General features: G+C 37.5%; 1 protein-coding gene across 1 annotated transcript in view; it reads right to left on the bottom strand.

Moving 5' to 3' along the window:
• Positions 1 to 21,012, bottom strand: part of NME7 (NME/NM23 family member 7) — a 262,781-nt gene that overhangs the window by 196,422 nt on the left and 45,347 nt on the right. The window contains 3 exon segments of the mRNA XM_047783988.1: positions 1,329 to 1,439; positions 10,268 to 10,434; positions 11,556 to 11,663. Coding sequence (XP_047639944.1) covers positions 1,329 to 1,439; positions 10,268 to 10,434; positions 11,556 to 11,663 — 386 coding nt within the window.

Genomic DNA, 21,012 nt, shown 5'->3' with positions numbered 1-21,012 from the left:
CCTCCCTCAGTGAGTTAAGGATCCGGCGTTGCCATGAGCTGTGATGTAGGCCGCAGGTACGGATTGGATCTGGCATTTTTGTGGCTCTGGTGTAGGCCTGCAGCTATAGCTCCAATTCGACCCCTAGCCTGGGAACCTCCGTATGCCGCGGGTACAGCCCTAAAAAGACAAAAGACAAAAACAAACAAACAAACAAAACCCTCATGTAACCCCCATAACAATTTTATGATACAGGTGTTATTATAACCTCCACTTTGCAGATGAAGAAACTGAAGCACAGAGGGAAGTCATTCAGTCACACACCTAATAAATAGTGCAGTTACAAGGTATCTGGCTCTAGACTGTATGCTCTGAAATAGAAGACCCCTGCCTTTCTAGAATACATATAAACTGGGAGATATCACACGGGGGAAAAATTCAATTTATGTTATTGTTGGGGTAAAACTGAGGATGTTTTAAGGTTTTTTGGGGTCTGACTTATCAAAGCTGCACTGAATATCTACTTATATCCGTTGTATTTTCAGAGGCAAAAAAGCAACTGTCCCATGGAATAGATAGCCAGGAACAGCAGTGAGAAGACACTTAACCAAAAAAAAAAAAAAAAAACATACACAAATCAGTGGAGTTACATAATACCAATGGGTCCAACCCTGCCTGTTAAGGCCCCTAAGTCTTATTTTTACCAAATAACTTTGAAAATACCTGGTCAGATAGAATGGCTTGTTTTTTCAGTTCAGTAAATAGGTATATCTACCAATTATACATATTGAGAGGAATGAAAACATTTCCAAACACATTACTTTTGAAAAAAAAAAATTGGGGGCCAGATCCGCAGCATGTGGGAGCTCCTGGTCCAGGGATCGAACACGTGCCACAGCAGCAACCTGAGCCACAATGGTAACAACACTAGATCTCCAACCCAGAGAACTAGACCACCAGAGAACTCCCTTGAAAATCTGGATAGTAATATTCCCTTGTCAAATAGAAATAATCTTTCATTTCTCCTACCATTTTTATACAATGTGCTAAACTTGCATAAGGAGATGAAATTACAGTTATCAAACACTGGTGTTATAAAAGCAGATGGAGTTATGAAAGACAAACAGTTAATGTCTAATAGTAGCATAACCTGAAAACTACTTGCTTGTTATTCAAGCATTATTTATGCATCTGATTACCTGTTGCCTTATATTTTCTCATTCTAACAAATTACTACTCTATTCTTTGTCATTCTGTGGAAGTTAACTTTAAACAATGACATTAAAGATTTCTGTTTTTTTAAAAAAGGAACCAGACATTATGTAACTGAAAATGATCGAAATATTTACCTCGAAAGCGTCATCATTTTGAGTTTGGTTAGAGTAAATCCAGCTTTGTTTATTATTTCAATTATTTCTCCAGCTTTTGATACTGCATCTGGTTTAATCAGGGCTAGTGTTCTGTAAAGAAATAAAGAATATTTTAAAAATAAAGTTCAGCAGTTTTATTAATTCCAAAGCAGTGGTAGTTTCCTTAAAAACCCTAGATCAAATATCAAAGTGAATTATAAAGAGAAGTGTATTAATGGTCTCTTAAAAACTTATACAAAGGAAGGTTACTATTTTCCCCAAGGAAATCAAGATTAGGTACCCAATCCATAAAATAATAAAAGCTTAGAGGGAAACAAAGCTGAAATTGTTATTCTCAAAATGTCCATGTTAGAAAACACAGGAGTTTAAATTTTCTATTTCTTAGCATGTATTTTATGAGACGACAATTCTCTAAAAAGTTGCAATAAACACATGAGCTTGATTTTTGGTCTCTTAGATTTTAACTTCTGTATGCCATGCAGTCAGTTCAGCACTGATTTGGAAATAATTATAAATTCTTCTATGAACACTTCATTTATAGCATGAATGCTGTACAAAAGAATTGAAGTGTCTTCTTACCTGACAATGTATACAGCTAGTGCCAACTTTTAAAAGTTACACTTTCCTCTAAGGATAAGTCAGAGCTACTACGTACTCTCCACTGTGAAGCCACAGAATTAATATATTTTTGAAGATGGAGATCACCTGAGTGCTCTCATTTTACTAACAAGGAAATGAGGCCCAGAAAGGTAATTTGCAAAGATCGTACAGCTGGTCTGTGCCATCTTCATAATAAAAGCCCCAGCTCACGAGACTCCCAGATCTGTGCAACTTCCACAGCACAAATTATATTGCCATTAATACTAGTAACAGAGAACATAATCACAAATCCTCAAGACTAATAGTTGCAAATGCAAATAAAAATCAGATTAAGGGCAGGAATTCAATTTATATGGCATGCAAAATTTTTAAAAAATGCTGTCACTTTCCCTTCTTTACAAGTCTTCTGACACATTGGCATTAATTCAAAGCATCTATAAAAGGAGAATAATTGGCCTTTTCATAGTGGACTTTCTTCACCAATGAAACGAACTTAGCTAAGGATTAATGATGCAAATACCCTTACTGAAATTAGATATAACTTATGGCTGGCTGTTAAAACTTTTAATTAACAGAAGTTGTTCATCTTAGTCTGTTAGAGCTTGTAATAAATAGACTATATCTTTATTCCGAAGCAAGTGAGTCACTCACAGCATTTTAAATGGCTTCACTGAAGACAATTAAAACTCATCACTTTTTTAGATCACATTATTTAAACATTATAAAGGCAAACCAACCCATGATTGTTTATGCTAAACTCTGGAAAAATCTTCCTGAACCATAGCTCTTAAAGAAAATATAAAACACATTAGCAGTGAACAAGAAGCAACATGAAAAATATAAAACTGACAGATTTTAGTTTAAAATGCAGTTTCATTTCTCTTGAAATGCCAACAAGAGACAAAGCATTGATTGCTATGATTGACTTTAAATAAGTTCCTGTCACATCTTCACTGCTTAATTGTTCATTAGAAGATAGTTAAAATGTATTTTGAAGGGAAAAGAGGCATTAGGAATCATACATACTATTTAAAAGTGAAGATATCACACAAAGAAAGTAAAGGACCACAAAAATATAATAGTGCTGCTCTTTTCTATTGCTGCATGACAAACCATCCAAAATGTAGTGGCTGAAAACTACAACTTCAAGATTCTATAGATTGGCCGGGTAGTGGTTTCACCTGGGACTGGTCACACAGCTGCACTTGGAAGGTGGATCAGCTTAGAAGAGGCCTCTTCCCTTGAGGCCTCAAGAAGCTAGAACAGGCAAGGCAACAGATTCTCCCTTAGTCTCCATAAAGAAATGCAGCCTTACCAACCTTGATCTTAGCCTAGTAAGATCTGTGTTGGACTTCTCATCTATAAAACTTTAATAAATCTATATTGTTTAAGCATTTGAGCATGTGGTAACTTGTTATGACTTCTAGAAAGACCACAGAGGGGGGAAAAAAAACTGAGAAGCAAAATACCTCAACTAACAACAATAAAAAGACAAGGAAAAAAAAAACAGAAAAGCAAGAAAGCAGTACAATAGTAGACATATGTTCAAAAATACTAATACGACACATGAAAATGCATGTTTACCAGTTTTACCAATGAAAACCTAGAGGTTTTCAGGCTGGACTTTTTTTAAAGAGCCAAATGCTGTTTACAAGAAATACACGTAAAATATAACTTAACAAGGCTGAAAGTAGAGAGATGCCAAAAAGACCTTAATCAACCAAAAACAGATTATTGATCAAACCCATTTTGGGGAAAGGTGGCTACTAAGTTCACCCACATCCCTTGGTAGTGGTCTCCTTCCACCTCCGAAGCTGGCAAGGGAGGCTAAGTACTTCTCACACCAACATCCCTCTGGTTCTCTGAAGCTGGGAAAGGTTCTCGGGTTTTATGAATTCATGTGATTAGACTGCAGCCATGGAAATGATCCAGAATAACTTCGCCATCTCAAGGCCTAAAATCATCAGCAAATCTGGAAAGTGTCTTTGTCATGTAAGGTAACTGTTGGGTTGCACCCTGGAGGCCGGCAAGCCTTGTAGCTGCCCAGCTACAAGGTAGAAGAAAGATCCTGGAGACAGTGACAGTGACATAAATTATTGGACAGGGGGATCTTACACAAAGGGTCCTGGAGCAGCACTCCACCAAATGCAGCAGATGACTGGCAGAAACTTGGCAACAGTCTTCACTACTCTGGGGAGGAGACTATTTATACGGGAAGTTAACCCCCGGTGGGCTCATCAGTTACCAGGAGCTAATTAAGCCTAATAATTAAGAGGACTGGATAGTCATGTGAGTGAAGCAGAGACTGGTGGAGCAGGGGGAATATACAAAGAGCAAGAGAACAGCCATCCAAATGCCATAGCCATTGAGTAACATATTCATAGGTTCTAGAGATTAGAAACATCTTTGAACATTTTTGGGCAGCCATGATTCTGCCTACTATACTCTTATGTTGGCTTCAAGTTTATATACTATTTCTCTAGTAGTTAGCTTTGAAACTTTTTCATAGTTATTTAACTGAAAATTCTTTTCTTTTTCCTTTGGCCACTCCTGGATCATACAGAAGTTCCAGGGCCAGGAATTGAACTGCACCACAGCAGTGGCCCAAGACACAGCAGTGAAAACACCAGATCCCTAACCTGCCAAACCACCAGGGAACTCCTAACTTAAAATTCTTAAAAGTTGTATAGTATCTTGACCCTTTAGAAATTTAGAACATTTGAGCTCCAGTATTCTCTCTTCCAACTTACATAGTTTCTCTGCTCTTCTGGACATTCAGTTTTTTGCCCTCATATTAGAGATTTTGGGGGGTGGGGAGTACAAGTGATATTTGCTTGGATTTACCTACTTTTCCTGGTAGTAAACAGAAGAAGAATCCTAATTTTCTCCTGAGAACTTAAATGCTGCTGTTGGAGCTATCATATCATCAACCTTGGACAGTGAGACCTTAGATAAGTAAAGATGAGAAAAAAATATGTGCGTGAATTTTTAGCATGGTCTATGTAAATTAAACTAGGGTCTCATTGAATGCATTTCAGTGCCTTTTACAAACCCAACCTCAACTGCTCACCACTGTTCACCACCAACGAGGATGATATGTAAAGTAAATTGGTATTGAGGGAGTAGTTTCCCAAAGGTGAGAACTGTATTCATCTGGTCTCCTCTCCTGAGAAGGAGCCTTGATCTACTCAAAAATGTTAGACCAAATGGCTTAAAGAAATAAAACTCCAAAGACACTGGGAACACATGTACCTTTGCTCCTCATGAGTAAAGCCACTTCTACTCCATTCCCAGAAAAGCGCTCCCTCCACTCCCTTTCATTGGCTCCTTCCTCCAACCCCTTCATTGGCTCCTCCCTCCACTTCCTTCATTGGCTCCTTCCTCCAACCCCTTCATTGGCTCCTCCCTCCACTTCCTTCATTGGTTTCTCCCTCCACCCCTTCACTGGCTCCTCCCTCCACCCCTTCACTGGCTCCTCCACAGATGGCTGCAATTCAGGGTTTCCTGTTGTATGTGGCCCGCCTATTCTCTCTCCAACCTGCAGGCCCTCAAGCAGGGCATGGTCTATAGCTCTTCTCCTGCTTCCACTTGGTTAGCACAGCTGAGGCAAAAGCCAGCACCTGCATACAAGTCTACCCTTCTCTGGTACTCTCCCATACTCTGCCTTGAGGTAGACAGAAAACTCTGGGCAAGTGTGGTTTGCTCCAGAGATTTCTCTCTCCCTCAGGAGAGCCCCAAGGTCTAAACTGAGAAGGAGTGAGGACAAGGAGTGGGATGGAAAAGTAGGGAGAGGAACAAAACTTGAACCATTCTTAAAGGTAACCTATATCAAATGACCTAAATAAAACCAGTACTTTGTTTTGATTTGTATCTGGTGCTTGTGTCAGTGCCTCAAGAGTTATTAATTTGGAGGGGAGAATGGAGACTAACTGAGCTCAAGAGATGACAGGAAGCATGTATGGGCTGCTCTTATCTTCTGAGATGGCACGCACTATGTCTGTGGAGTATGTTTCTCCCAGAGCAACTCCTGCCTTTTAAGATAGACCACATTCTGTCTATGGAATGTGTATCTCTCACAATAAACCTGCTTTCACTTTACTATGGCTCACTCTTGAACTCTTTCCTGTCTGAAACCAAGGAACCTCACCTGGCAGCCCTTATCAGGAACTTGGCCGAGATCTGGGACATGACCATCCTCTTGCATCCCATCTTCCTGCAACCTTTTTACAAAAAAAAAAAAGAGGGAAGAGGTGGTCTTCTCTCCCTCTACTCTGATTATAAATTGTAGCCCACTTAATTCTCAGGACAGAGCCCTCTTGCCTGCCGATTTGTACCCTTCACAAGCATCCTATAGTAATAAATCTATTTCCTACCTAAAAAACAAAAACAAAACTTGTATGATGTCTTTACATTTGAACAATAGAACCATTAAGTATCAATTCATTACTAAGATTAAAATCAAATACTCATTGATAATTAACTATCCATTCAGTTTGGTGAGATTTATAAAAAAGAGAACAAATTAAAAATTAGTGAAGAGAGTATATCTTACATTAAGTTTTCTTAAGAGAAAAATCAATATAAGAAATAGTTTAAAAGAAGGGAGTGGGAGGAAACTCTCGGAGGTGATAGATAAATTTTATTCTTGAGTGCGGTAATGGTTTCATAGGTGTATACTTATCTCCAAACTCATGTGATAAATATCTACAGCTTTTTGTATGTCAATTATACCTCAATAAAGTGGCTTTTAAAAAAAGGAAAAGAATAGACATGTGAGTCAAATGTCAGGTTTCTACAGTTAACAGGAATTAGAAAGCTGAGGCTAGTTTATGAGCTAATTTGAATTCTATTTTTACCTGGATAAGTGCCTCAAAATTAGCAGATGGGCACCATGATGATCAACTTTACTCCTCCCTCTCACTAGGCTTTACTCCAGAAAGAAAGGAGTTGAGAATGATATATATGCTAGGAATGTAATCAGCTCATACATTTTCCTTGACACCATATAAAACTGAGAGTTAGACTTAGTTATAATTATTACATTAAAGCTATTTCTATGGGAACCATGATAGACCTGCATGCATTTTCTCCATATGCCTAATTTTTGGTCACTTAAATGAAATAGTACATCTTAAAAACTCTTGAATTCTGAAGAATTCTGTTTAAATCACCCAGACGGTTGCTGGATTTGTTAACCCACATGCAGTTAGGAAAGAATCAGAAGAGAAAATGGTGAAACAATTTTAAGTCAGTAAAAATATAATACTGCACATATTTTAATTAACTATATTTACAAAGCCCACATATTTAAAAGCTGTCTTTACATTCTTCTGTTCCTCCTATTATTAAATCAGTCAATTCAATAGTATTTACCAACATATTAATTAGAACTTTAACAGAAAGATAATGAGTTTCTTTAGAGTCAAACATGATAAGACTTATTCATTTCCCTTTACTTTATAATGGTGTGAATATGGCCAACTTACTGAACTGTTCTGTAAAGTGGAATTAACATTTATCGTAGACAAATCAGAGTTAATAAATAGAAGTTATAATTGTTATAGCTATTATTATTTTATTTTGATTGGGTCATATTATTAACCCTGTCTCCCTAATTCATTTATTTTTGCCAGTTTAAATGAAAATTTGAAGTAGTCTTAAACTGAGATGCATATGAAAAGTGCATACCATAAGAATGGCATATAGCATGTACTCAAACAATAAAACTATACATACTTATTACTTGTAAGTAAAGGAACTGTGGTTGGTGTTTCGTTAATCCCATAGACTTTTACCAGTATATTTCATAACGATGTGATTCCTATTTATCTAACATTCCATTTTGATTTTCCTTTTTTAGAGTTATCCTTTGGTTTTCCTTTTTTAGGAGTCATTCAACACCATGCTGATCTAGCCACACCTGTGTAGTAATACCCACAATGAACATCAAGAATTATAAAGGGCTTATAAAGAAGTCTCATAAAAAGTATTACTATGGGGGAGTTCCCATCATGGCTCAGCAGTTAATGAACCCGACTAGCATCCATGAGGATGCGGGTTCAATCCCTGGCCTCTCCCAGTGGGTTAAGAATCCTCTCTCAGTGGGTGAAGGTCACAGATGCGGCTCGGATCCCATGTTGCTGTGGCTCTGGCATAGGCTGGCAGCTACAGCTCCAGTTGGACCCCTAGCTTGGGACCCCTAAGGGTCCGATTGGACCCCTAGGGTGTGGCCCTAAAAGAAAATAAAAAATAAAAAGTAAAAAATAAAAAAAAATATTACTATGGGGGAACTCAGATATTAGGTAATCTGCTAGTTATTTCAGTAGCAAACCTCAAAAAATAGTTTGACAGGTTTTTTTCCTATAGAATTAAATAGTTTTTGGAGCTTTTTACACATGCAGCCTTAACTTCCACCAGTGATCCCTATTTTTTCATTACTGCAACAATCACTCCACAAATGCAATGAATCCAAATCAGCACAATACAATTTAATATAAACCACAGAAACCAGAGCCAAGAAAGATGAGCAAAGAATTAAAATTGCATTTCAAATATAGTTCTTGTTAGACTCACAAAGCTGAAAACTCATAAATGTACATTGGAAATTAAAATGTCATTTTAATAATAATAAAAATTGACATTCAGAAGAAAAACATGTTTTCTGAATAGCCTGATTTTCAGTTACATCTCCAACTTGTTCTGTCTCTCTTCTCAATCAAACTGAGGACAAGTCAGAAGAACAAACGTAGCTTTGACAAACGATGGAGAGAGAAGACGAGAGAGATACACACAGAAGGCATCATGCTGCAGTTTCTCCACTTAACAGGAAGAGCCACAAGCAGCTGGGGTGGGGAAGGGAAAAGGTAGGAGGCCACTCAGCCAGAAGCTCATCCTCCAAATACAGTTTTCAACAATGTAAGTTCATTCAGTCAACAAATTTTTGTGGGGCATCCCCTGCGAATAATTTACTGTTTAAGGCATCACTACAGTGCTCTTTAGGGGTGTAGTTATGATTTGAAGACAGATTGTTTCTCTATATCATAATGTTTTTATATTTTCATAATACTCATACATCCTGTCTTCAATCGATCAATCACTATTTTTCAGACATCTATTATGTCTATGGATAAAGCTCGAAAATAGAGAACATATATTACAATCTAGACAAAAACATCTTTGCCAACTAGATCAAAAATCTACATTTGAAAACAGGGAGGAAATGAAAAAAAAAGGAAAGAGTAGGTAAGTTTTAAACTGTTATACGTTGATTCATTCAGCTAATACGGTGCTTGTAATTTGTGAGGAGATGTGCCCAGTGCCGCAGGAGACATAAAAATGAACTGAGACAGAAAGAAGGCCACCATTTTGCAAGTCCTCTCCATTCTCCTGTGATTAAATCTTCCCATTCTTGATTCAGGCAGACACTGGGCTTTAATTTTGCCTCTACTCTGTGACCTTCGGCAAGTTACCTAATATCTCTAAGCCTCAACTTCTCCATCTGTGAAGTGGAGCAAATAATGATATTATTAACTTTTGTCTTAGGCTGTTGTGGGACTTAAATAAATGACTTGTGCAAATCATTTTAACACAATGCCTGACATAAAAATAGCTAACAGATATTAATGCTTATCATGTCTATTATTACTCTACCCCCACTAATCTTATACTTTTCCTCCTTCCTCTTCCTACATATTGCTACCATCCTAATTCAGACTATTTTACTATGTATATTTAAAAATACTTTAACCACCAAGTCAGTCATGCAGAACAATGGGCTCCTCCCAGTACATAACATTTCACTGTACTTTTGTTCATTCTCATTCCTCTGACCATCATTCCTCCAACTTGATCCATCCCTGGTAAAAATCCAGTCCATCCTTCATGATCCTGTCAAATATCCTCACAAAGTCTTTCCTATTCTTCTGCAAGAAACAGCTTTACTTTACTCTGAGTTTCTGCTGAGCGTATGGCACTCACGACTACTCTTCTCAAGAGGCTAGTTATCCAATACACCAAAGACTTGGATTCTCAGTTCCCAATTAAAAGAATGATGAGGGTGTATAAAAGGTGTGCATCTTTTTCCTGTAGAAAATAATCAGTGTGCAAGATTATGGGCATCGTTTTTTACTTGAGTGAAGAACAAATCATAGAATTTGCTCCACAAAATTCTAAACATGTCATAACACTGAATTGGGTCACTGAAAAGTATCTCCACTGTAGAAACACAGGATAGAAACAAGAAATTAGAATTTGGTACCAAGATATACATAATGATCTCAGAATTAAAAAGAAAAAAGATTACATAATTGATTTCTTACTTTTCTTTCTTACTGCCCAGTTGGCGAGCTGTATATTGATCCCCATAGTCAATTAGCACCAGTTGTCGAGAAAAGACATTCACTTTGTTGCCTATAAACAAATCTTCCAAGTGAAGGTCTTCATATTTGGTCCGCTTTAAAAAGGTGCGATGATTCTTTACATCATGCTGGAACCAAAAACAACAACACAATAAAGCAAATCAATATCAATAGAAAATGTTAATCTTATTATAAACTAGAAATAGTTCTTAATTCTGCTTTATTAAACATGTTACGTTCTTTTTCGTTATTGCTACAAATACAAATCATAATTTCTGTTCTAATTTATGGGGAGTTCCCTGGTGGCCTAGTCAGGACTCAGCACTTTTACCTCTGTGGCCTAGGTTCAATCCCTGGTCTGGGAAAGGAGATCCCACATCAAGTAGCTGCATGCCATGGCCAAAAGGAAAACAAATTTATCCATTTCCTAGTCTAATCCAGTAATAACATAAAAAGTACACATTTAATACTTTTAAAAACCTTGAATAGAACGATTTATGTATTGCCAAACCATTGCCACAAATTGGTAGCTATGAAATCTGAAGAAATTCCAAATTTCTCCTTTCTTGCCCATACAAGATCCAAATTACCAAACAGATCCACCTGCAAAAGGGGTTGTCAATGAAGGGACATAAAGTGGGACTCTTTGAGTTCAATCTTCTTCTATTTGGCTTTTTGTAGAGATAACAGTGATGAACAGCATTCAACAACGGTAACATATTTATGATCATGATCATCTTTGTCTATAGCCACTTGCTGACTATTGCTTAGTCCAAAACATGAATAATCCCACTTTAGTTTTCTAACTAAAATAATAATTTCAGAGTTCCCAATGTGGTGCAGCAGAAACGAATCCGACTAATAACCATGAGGTTGCCGGTTTGATCACTGGCTTCGCTCAGCGGGTTAAGGATCTGGCCTTGCTGTGAGCTGTGGCGTAGGTCGCAGAGGCGACTTGGATCCCATGTTGCTGCGGCTGTGGTGTAGGCCGGCAGCTGTAGCTCTGATTGGACCCCTAGCCTGGAAACCTCCATATGCCATGGGTGTGGCCCTAAAAAAAAAAAGAAAAAGAAAAATAATAATTTCTATTAAAAATAAAGGTACAAAAGTATCTTCTTATATTGGAATTACAGTATCAAAATAAAAAGGATGTATTTTTAAAAGTAACTACAAAAAAGGCAATCCTATTCCTCTCCCTAGCCCACCTTCATCCTGTTACCCGCTTTTAAGCGAAGAAAGGTTCATTTACCATTTCAACAGATCCATCCCCTGGGTAAAATAAAAGCTCATAACGTCGAAATAGTGAAGCATTTGGATCATACCACTCTGCAATGAAAACGAATCTTTCACTGTGATTCTGCAAAGAAAGAGAAGAATTTTAACATGAACATATAAAATATAAGGACTCATAAAGTCATACAAATTTAAAGAATCAGTAAATATTTGCAACAAATCTGTTACTACTTATTATATTGAATAATTCTTGTCATACTGAATAGAATTTCAACAATATTACCAGCTATCAAAACACTCAGAAATATTCCTTCTAATTTCTTTTTAAATATCCTTAGATATCTCAAAGATGACATATGAGCTGCTTAATACTTCACGGCCATCCAACCATCCTGAGTAAACTGACAGTTTTTTAGAACATCAACTCCTGATCTGACTACTGTGATAGTTCAGTCCTTCTGAAAGCAAGTTTACATATAGGCAGATGATCAATAAACTAGCATAAGAAAAAAAAATTTCTGAGAGGCTACCCCTAAATTACATGAAGTGTTAACTGACCTAACTTTAAGAATCCAGTTGTATTAGAATATTGTTGTCATTCAATTATAGTAAGCATCTTTTCTCTCCTTAGTAATTTCACATGATAGTATCTTTTACAGAAATAGAGGGAGAATGTGCTAGTCTAGATCCTCCAAGAAGCAGACAAGATGCCAAGATGGGATTAAACATGCAAGAATTTTATTCCTGTAAGAGAAATTCTGTATGGAAAGTTGCTGCAAGGGAAAATAGGGAGGGATCCAGGGGAAGCTGGCAGACCACCATACGAATCTGACCCTGAGGGAAGGAGAGAGAGAAGGAAGGCTGGGTGAAATCCTCCTGGATTGCTAGACAGTCCAAGGAAGGTTCAGTAAGACCATTGGGGAGTGCTCAAGCCAAGAGCCCTCAGAGAGTTCCTTGACTCCACAGAGGAGAAGCCTGCTTTAGTACCTCTGCTCCTCTCAGTCACCAAGTGAGCCCTGGGGGAGCATGTGCTAGGTAGAAAAGCAGCAGTAGATTTCAGAGCACAGTAGCTGAGGACCTTTGGTCATTTATGCTACCTCTAGCTGAAGATATGTGAGGTACATACAATGAAAATATAAGTCACAGATTGGCCCTCTTCCCTCGTCTAGTGAAGGATTTCCCATCCTATGTTATTAATAATATCTTAGCCCTCAAAGATCCCTCATCACGATAAGCAAATGAAGACACAGGAAGAAAATCTAAGCGTTTTGTTGCTAATTCTGGATTTAGAATTCGATTCTCTGGTTAGGGTATATGAATGGATTCCTTTCATGTTAATAATACACTTACAAATTCTAATAGTAGTATATCTAGTTATATTTATGATATATACTCATCAGCTACAATGTAGGTAGTTTTTAAGACACTCTTTTATTTTTTCTCATAATCATCCAAAAAGAAACATTTTTTCACTTTTTTTATATATAATGTTTTTTGGGTTTTTTTCATTATAACTGGTTTGGGAATTTCCAAAATGACACATTTAAACAATGCTTATTAGTCAAGAGAAAATAAAAATGAGATATACTACGACAAGCCTTTCTTCATTTACTATTTTCATTGATCCTTATAAATACAGTTTTTTTATTTTTATTCTTTCAATACAGGTTTTCAAAATGTAGGTTTCACTGTGCATTTTAGTATTGTACTCCCCTTTTAATAAATTTAAATACTGGTAGTTCATTAAAATTTTATTATCTATATTAAAATTTTTTTAATGTTTCTCACATTATTCTCATCATGTCCCATCACAAGTGACTAGATACAGTTCCCTGTGCAGGAACCTGTCACTTATCCATTCTAAATATAATAGTTTGCATCTACTAACCCCAAACTCCCAGTCCATCCCACTCCCTTCCCCTTCCCCTTGGCAATCACGTCTGTACTCTATGTCCATGAGTTTGTTTCTCTTCTGTGGAAAGATTCATTTGTGCCATATATTAGATTCCAGATATAAGTGATATGTTGTATTTGTCTTTCTGACTTACTTAGTATGAGAGTCTCTAGTTCTATCCATGTTGCTGCAGATGGCACTATTTTGTTCTTTTTTATGGAATTTGCTCAAAAATATCATTGAAATATTGCCTTCACTAAAATAAATAATATATGAGATGGATGAAATGGTGAGACATCTAAGTGAAGGTAAAAGGGCAAGAGGAGTTCCCGTGGTGGCACAGTGGAAACCAATCCGACTAGGAACCATGAGGTTGCAGGTTCGATCCTTGGCCTTGCTCAGTGGGTTAAGGATCTGGCATTGCTGTGGCTCTGGTGTAGGCCAGTGACAACAGCTCCAATTAAATCCCTAGCCTGGGAACTTCCATATGCCGCGGGTGAGGCCTTAAAAAAGACAAAAGACAAATAATAATAATAAAAGGGCAAAGAGAGTGAAGCAAATGAAAAACCAATGAAATCTGGCACTTCCAGTTTTCCAGGCAGCTTAACCACAAAATCTGCCAATCACCCTTTAATTCTGAGGCAGACAGAAGAATTTCCAATGATTGGTTATCCAGAAAATAATATAAAGATGATAAACTTAGAATTACTATTTCTGGTTGACAATGTAGCTTATAGCAAATCAATGCTACTATCCAAGAACAACTAGAGAAGTGAGGTATTTTTAAAAATCTATCTGTTTGATGAAGCAGCCAGATTTGATGATCTAGATTAAGACAGACTAGATCTCACTGAGGTTAGCATGGCATTCATCACGTTGCTTTTACATGAGACTCAAGCTGAATGAGAGACTGAGAAGCTTAAGAAGCTGGTAGAGGAAGGCTTCCAAAAGGCAGAGAAGCCAACAGAGCTTTTGACAAAGTCACAAGGATAAGTAGACAAAAGCTATAATTTGGTCCCACCAAAGAAGCCAGCACTTTAGGGGCAAAGATCCCAGAGAAAAGGAAACAATAGCAATATGAGCTCAAACCTGTTTTTGTTCAATGGAGCATTCAGTATTCTCACAGTGCTGGGGAGAGGGGGAGAGAAAAACAAGAATTCAAACCCACCAAAGAGGAGATCCTTGGAAAATTGTTTAGCCTTTCCATTGTGACTCTTGGAGTATTATACTCCAAGAGCATGGGTAAACTAAAGGTAAACTGATCCTTACAAAATTTCAAACAAGTGTTCAATTGAGTGAATTGTATTCACTCAATAGCTTCGTCCTTGATCACACCAAAGTGATATTTCCACCGCTCTAGCCCTCTGCATCTCCAGAAATGGCAACACACCTTTTCATAACCAATGTCAAGCATTCAAAGGTAACTAAAAAGAAGACCAAAGAAGACGACCAAGAGAAAAAAAACACAATAGAAATAAATCCAGGAATATCCTAGTTATCATCTGACAAAGGCTTCAGAATAACATGATAGATATAAAAAATATAAGCCAATTTAATAATTTCACCAGAGAGCCAGAATATTTATTTTTAATCAATCAGAAATTGAAGAATGAAAATTGACAACATAACATTCTATAAATAGCAACATTACCCTTCAAAAGATGAATATGAAATGAAGATATCTTCATACAAGCAAAAACAGAGAATTTATTGCCAGTGTACCTGCATTAAAAGAAATTCTAGGGGATTCCCACCATGGCTCAGTGGTAATGAACCTGACCAGTTCATAAGGACGAGGCTTTGATCCCTGTCCTTGCTCAGTGGCTTAAGGATCTGGGGCTGTCATGAGCTATGATGTAGGCCCAGCAGCTGTAGCTCCAATTTGACCCCTGGCCTGGGAACTTCCATATGCCATGAGTGCAGCCCCAAAAAGAAAAAAAATAAAGAAAAGAAAAGAAAAAAAGAAAAAGAAATTCTAAAGGGAGTTCTGAAGGAAAAAAGGAAAATGATACCAGATGATCAAAGGAATAGAAGAAAGTACTAAAAAAAAAAAAAAAATGGAGATGTAAAATGTGGGTAAATCTAAATAAATAATGTAATACAAAATAATAATAATGTCTTGTGGGATACAAAACAAGTAGAATTTGAATGCAGGCCAGTAAGAATATAAAGGGTGCGAGGGAAAACAAGTCTTTGAATTATGTGAAACCAAAGTATCTCCTATATCAGTTGCTCAACCTGTTCTCTAATTCCAATGAACATCAGTGAAGAGAATGTCTCTTAAGAAAAAAGGCAAACAAACTAAAGATGTTCTGTTCAATTTTTCACCCTCTGTTCTATTAGAATGACTTTTCTTCATCTCTTACTTAGACAAGAGAAAAACAATTCCCAAAGTGTTTAATAAATCAGTGCCATTCAAACTTTAAGAAATTAAAAACTATTAATTTTGACTATAACGACAATAATTTTTAAAGTATCTACTAAGTAGCAATTATTTCATTTCATTCTCACAACAATGTAGGGTGACAGAAATATGGATGCTACTTCATAGACAAGGACAGCAAAGCTCAGAAAATTTGAACACTGGTCCAAGGTTAAACAGCAAAGAAAGAAGTAAGTCAGAACTCAAACTTTGGTCCCTCAAACTTTGCAAAGCTAATGTTTTGTCCCGTTAAACAGCAATGCCTATGTAAAATGATACAAAAGTCATTCAGTGAGCCTAAACTGATGCACTGAGTTATTTAACTATCTAAGTAAAGTTAAATAATTCTATGCAGGATCAAGTTTTATCATCTTTAATAATCATGTAGGAGAAAGGGAATGGATTTTTACAAAATGGGATAAGGAAATCAGGTTGATCCCTGTGACATCAAACATATTTAACAAAATATCTCTCTGCAATTATATCCCAATTCAAGAATCTTAAGAAATCAAGAGTCAGTGAAGTGTGGCTTAAGATGCTAATTTTTCTTCTTTGTGGCTGCACCCACAGCATATGAAGGTTCTTGGGTCAGGGAGCAAATCTGAGCCAGAGATGCAGCCGAGGCTATAGTTGCAGCAATACTGGATCCTTAACCCACCATTCCAGGCCAAGGATCAAACCCATTCCACCACAGAAACAATCTGGCATCCTTAACCAGCTGCGCCATGGCAGGAATTGCAAGATGCCAAAATTCTTTTATAAAGCTGATGTTATTTAGGAAATTACAGAAAGTATATATTGTGTTGCCCATAAGTTGCTGCTTTGAAACCATATTCACTGTGAGCTCTAGATATTCTAATATAATCATCACCTCTTTAAAAAAATAAAATAAAAACAATTACTTTTATTGTAAAAGAAGAAAAGTAAATTGATACCAGAGGTCACGCTTTTGAGGAGAAGGAATAGAGTTGTATTAACTTTAAAATTCCATCAAAAACCAACAACCCAGAGTTCCCGTCGTGACGCCGTGGTTACCGGATCCGACTAGGAACCATGAGGCTGCGGGTTCGATCCCTGGCCTTGCTCAGTGGGTTAAGGATCTGGCGTTGCCATGAGCTGTGGTGTAGGTCACAGACGTGGCTTGGATCCTGCATTGCTGTGGCTCTGGTGTAGGCTGGTGGCTACAGCTCCAATTAGACCCCTAGCCTGGGAACCTCCATATGCCGCAGGAGTGACCCTAGAAAAGACAAAAAGACAAAAAACAAAACAAAACAAAACAAAAAACCAACAACCCAATGAGGTTTGAAGGAACAGTTTGTCACACTAGAAATCAGTTAAATAAATCTCTGGTAAATAACCATCACACCAAAAAGATAATAACAATGACCACAAGATTTCAAAAATGCCTAGGCTCTTGGTTCTGACCTCTTTGAGTTCTGACATACAGTTTCACAAGAGAACCCACAGGCAAAAAAAAAAAAATATTTCATACTCTCTCAAAAAATTAGCCCATACCTTCATTTACAGCTGTGATTTACCTCGATGAATGAAATTTGTTTAAAACAACCTAAGAAAAATAATGTAACTTCTATTTACAGAAGAAACTAACTCACAAGCAAGTACTGTTTCCTCTATTAAAAAAAGGTTTATCATGCCAAGTACAGTCTGTATTCAAGGATTTAACCTTAACTTTCTTATTTACCTTTGCAGTAGAAACTCTGGTTATATCCTAGAAATAAATGATGTCTAGATATGTAACAGCAGGACATCTGGACTTGGCAGAGAACAATAGTACATCTGACCATTCCATTTAGGCTGGGCTTTCAACTAGCTGTCTGACTACACACACACACACACACACACACACACACACACACACACACACACACACGCCTAGACCAAAGTCATCTTTGAAATTTTAAGAATTTTACTTTTCATCTAAGCCAAGCCAAATCTAACAAGAACTTGATTCTTTTTATTTTCAATGATATCAGCACTGAATATCATTTTGTTCAAACACTTCATTTTATGGATAAAGAAACTGAGGCCCAAAAAATATAAATGATTCACATAAAGTCACAGAACTAGTTAATGACTGAGCTAAAACTGGAAACTCCACTTGCTGTGACTCAGATCTCTCCATAACAGTGGGCTTCCGGGGCCAACTCAGGAGGGAGAAACACTTGAGCTGCTCGAGCAAACACCTCCAGTTTTCTGCCACAGATCTTCTGATGAGAATGTCACTGCCTGGATGATTACAGGTACAATAAAGATTTCCATTTCTGTCATAAATACCATTATGCAGAACATTTAAAGATTACACTGTAGCAAAAAGAGAACTTTTTCCTATAAAAGCCAAATCATTTTCCTTCTAAACATTTCCAATATAATTTATACATGATAAAAGTGTATCCCCCACATTCAAACACATTTTGTTTCAATTTTGTAAATAATCACTGATGTGCCATCTAACTTTTTTAATGATGTATGCAGACATCCACATGACGGGTTCAGAACACACTGCCCCCAAAATATGACAACTTGGCGCATTAAATATTTTAAGCTGAAAGAGTTTGAAAAAATGACAGAAGCACAAAAGTCACTTTGACCTTCACCCAACCCTTCTTCCCTGAAACAGGTCATAAAACCCTCATGTGAGAGGTGTCCTCCCTATACCCAGAAGGAAGCATCCTTATCTTTGAAAACAGAGGGACACAGAGAAAAATCCCAACCAACAGGCCTTGCTATGTTCCCCCTAGTTTATCACACTTCCCTCCTACTCTAACTCTTTAATCATATTCCTCCACAACTTCCAGTCTTCATCAGGCCTCGCATAAAATGCTCAAATGTGTTTCTTCAGGTCCTCATTTCCTGATGAAGGCGCCCATGTCACCCCAAACTGATGTTAAGTAAATGTGTATGCTTGTCACCTGTTAATCTGTCTTTGGTGGTTTTTTGTTGGTTTTGGTTTTCTTTGTTTGTTTTTTAGGGTCACACTTGTGACATATGGAAGTTCCTAGGCTAGGGGTCAAATCTGAGATGCAGCTGTCAGCCACAGCTACAGCCATAGAAGCACCCAGATCTGAGCCTCATCTGTGACCTATGCTGCAGCTTGTAGCAATGCCAGATTTTTTTAAAAGGTTTTTATTTAAGTATTTCAGCCATTTTGAGTTTATTTTGGTGCATGGTGTGAGGGTGCGTTCTAATTTCATTGCTTTGCATGCAGCTGTCCAGGTTTCCCAGCAATGCTTGCTGAATAGACTTTTGTTTTCCCATTTTATGTTCTTGCCTCCCTTGTCAAAGATTAATTGACCATAGGTGTCTGGGTTTATTTCTGGGTTCTCTATTCTGTTCCATTGGTCTGTCTGTCTGTTTTGATACCAGTACCCATCAAACTCCTAGAAGAGAACATAGGCAAAACACTCTCTGACATCAACATCATGAATATTTTCTCAGGTCAGTCTCCCAAGGCAACAGAAATAAGAGCAAAAATAAACCCATGGGACCTAATCAAACTGAAAAGCTTTTGCACAGCAAAGGAAACCCAAAAGAAAACAAAAGACAACTTACAGAATGGGAGAAAACAGTTTCAAATGATGCAACTGACAAGGGCTTAATCTCTAGAATATATAAGCAACTTATACAACTCAACAGCAAAAAAGCCAATCAATCAATGGAAAAATGGGCAAAAGACCTGAATAAACTGTTCTCTAAGGAAGATATACAGATGGCCAACAAACACATGAAAAAATGCTCAACATCGCTGATTATAAGAGAAATGCAAATCAAAACTACCACGAGATACCACCTCACACCAGTCAGAATGGCCATCACTAATAAATCCACAAATAACAAGTGCTGGAGGGGCTGTGGATAGAAGGGGACCCTCCTGCACTGTTGGTGGGAATGTAAACCAGTACAGCCACTATGGAGAACAGTTTGGAGATACCTTAGAAATCTATACATAGAACTTCCATATGACCCAGCAATCCCACTCTTGGGCATATATCCGGACAAAACTCTACTTAAAAGAGACACATGCACCCGCATGTTCATTGCAGCACTATTCACAATAGCCAGGACATGGAAACAACCCAAATGTCCATCAACAGATGATTGGATTCAGAAGAGGTGGTATATATACACAATGGAATACTACTCAGCCATAAAAAGAATGACATAATGCCATTTGCAGCAACATGGATGGAACTAGAGACTCTAATACTGAGTGAAATGAGTCAGAAAAACAAAGATAAATACCATATGATATCTTTTACAACTGGAATCTAATATCCAGCACAAATGAACATCTCCACAGAGAAGAAAATCATGGACTTGGAGAATAGACTTGTGGCTGCCTGGGGGGAGAGGGAGGGAGTGGGAGGGATCAGGAATTTGGGGTTAGACACAATTTAGAATAGATTTACAAGGAGATCCTGCTGAGTAGCATTGAGAACTATGTCTAGATACTCATATTGCAACAGAACAAAGGGTGGGGGAAAAAATGTATACATGTAAGAATAACTTGATCCCCCCCAAAAAATAAAATAAAAAATAATAAAAAAATTTTTATTTTCCATTATAGTTGATTTACAGTGTTCTGTCAATGTCTACTGTACAGCAAAGTGACCCAGTCCATATATATATATATATATATATATTCTTTTTCTCACATTATCCTCCATCATATTCTATCACAAGTGCCTAGATATAGTTCCTTGTGCTATACAGCAGGAACATTGCTTATCCACTCTAAATGCAAGTTTGCATCTATTAACCCCCAAACTCTCAGTCTATCCCACTCCCTCCCCCTCTCCCTCCCCCTTGGCAACCACAAGTCTCTCCTCCAAGTCCCTGAGGTTTTTTTCTGTGGAAAGGTTCATTTGTGCCATATATTAGATTCCAGATAAGTGATATTCTATGGCAAGAGATTGAACCCACATCCTCATGGATACCACTCAGGTTCTTAGCCCGCTGAGCCACAAGAGGAACACCCTGTCATTGTCAGTTTAAACTTCAGACCCAACTGGGGACCCTAAGGGGACCAAGGAAAACTTCTTCCTTTCCTATTCACACTATAGTTATAAAGCTAAGAAAAGAGACAACGAAATGGAAGAGAAGCTTTCATAAGCTGTAATTGGGGTGGGGGGAGGGCTG

This window comes from Phacochoerus africanus, chromosome 6, assembly GCF_016906955.1.
Source record: "Phacochoerus africanus isolate WHEZ1 chromosome 6, ROS_Pafr_v1, whole genome shotgun sequence".
NCBI lineage: Eukaryota > Metazoa > Chordata > Mammalia > Artiodactyla > Suidae > Phacochoerus > Phacochoerus africanus.
This window is presented reverse-complemented; position numbering and strand designations above follow the sequence as displayed.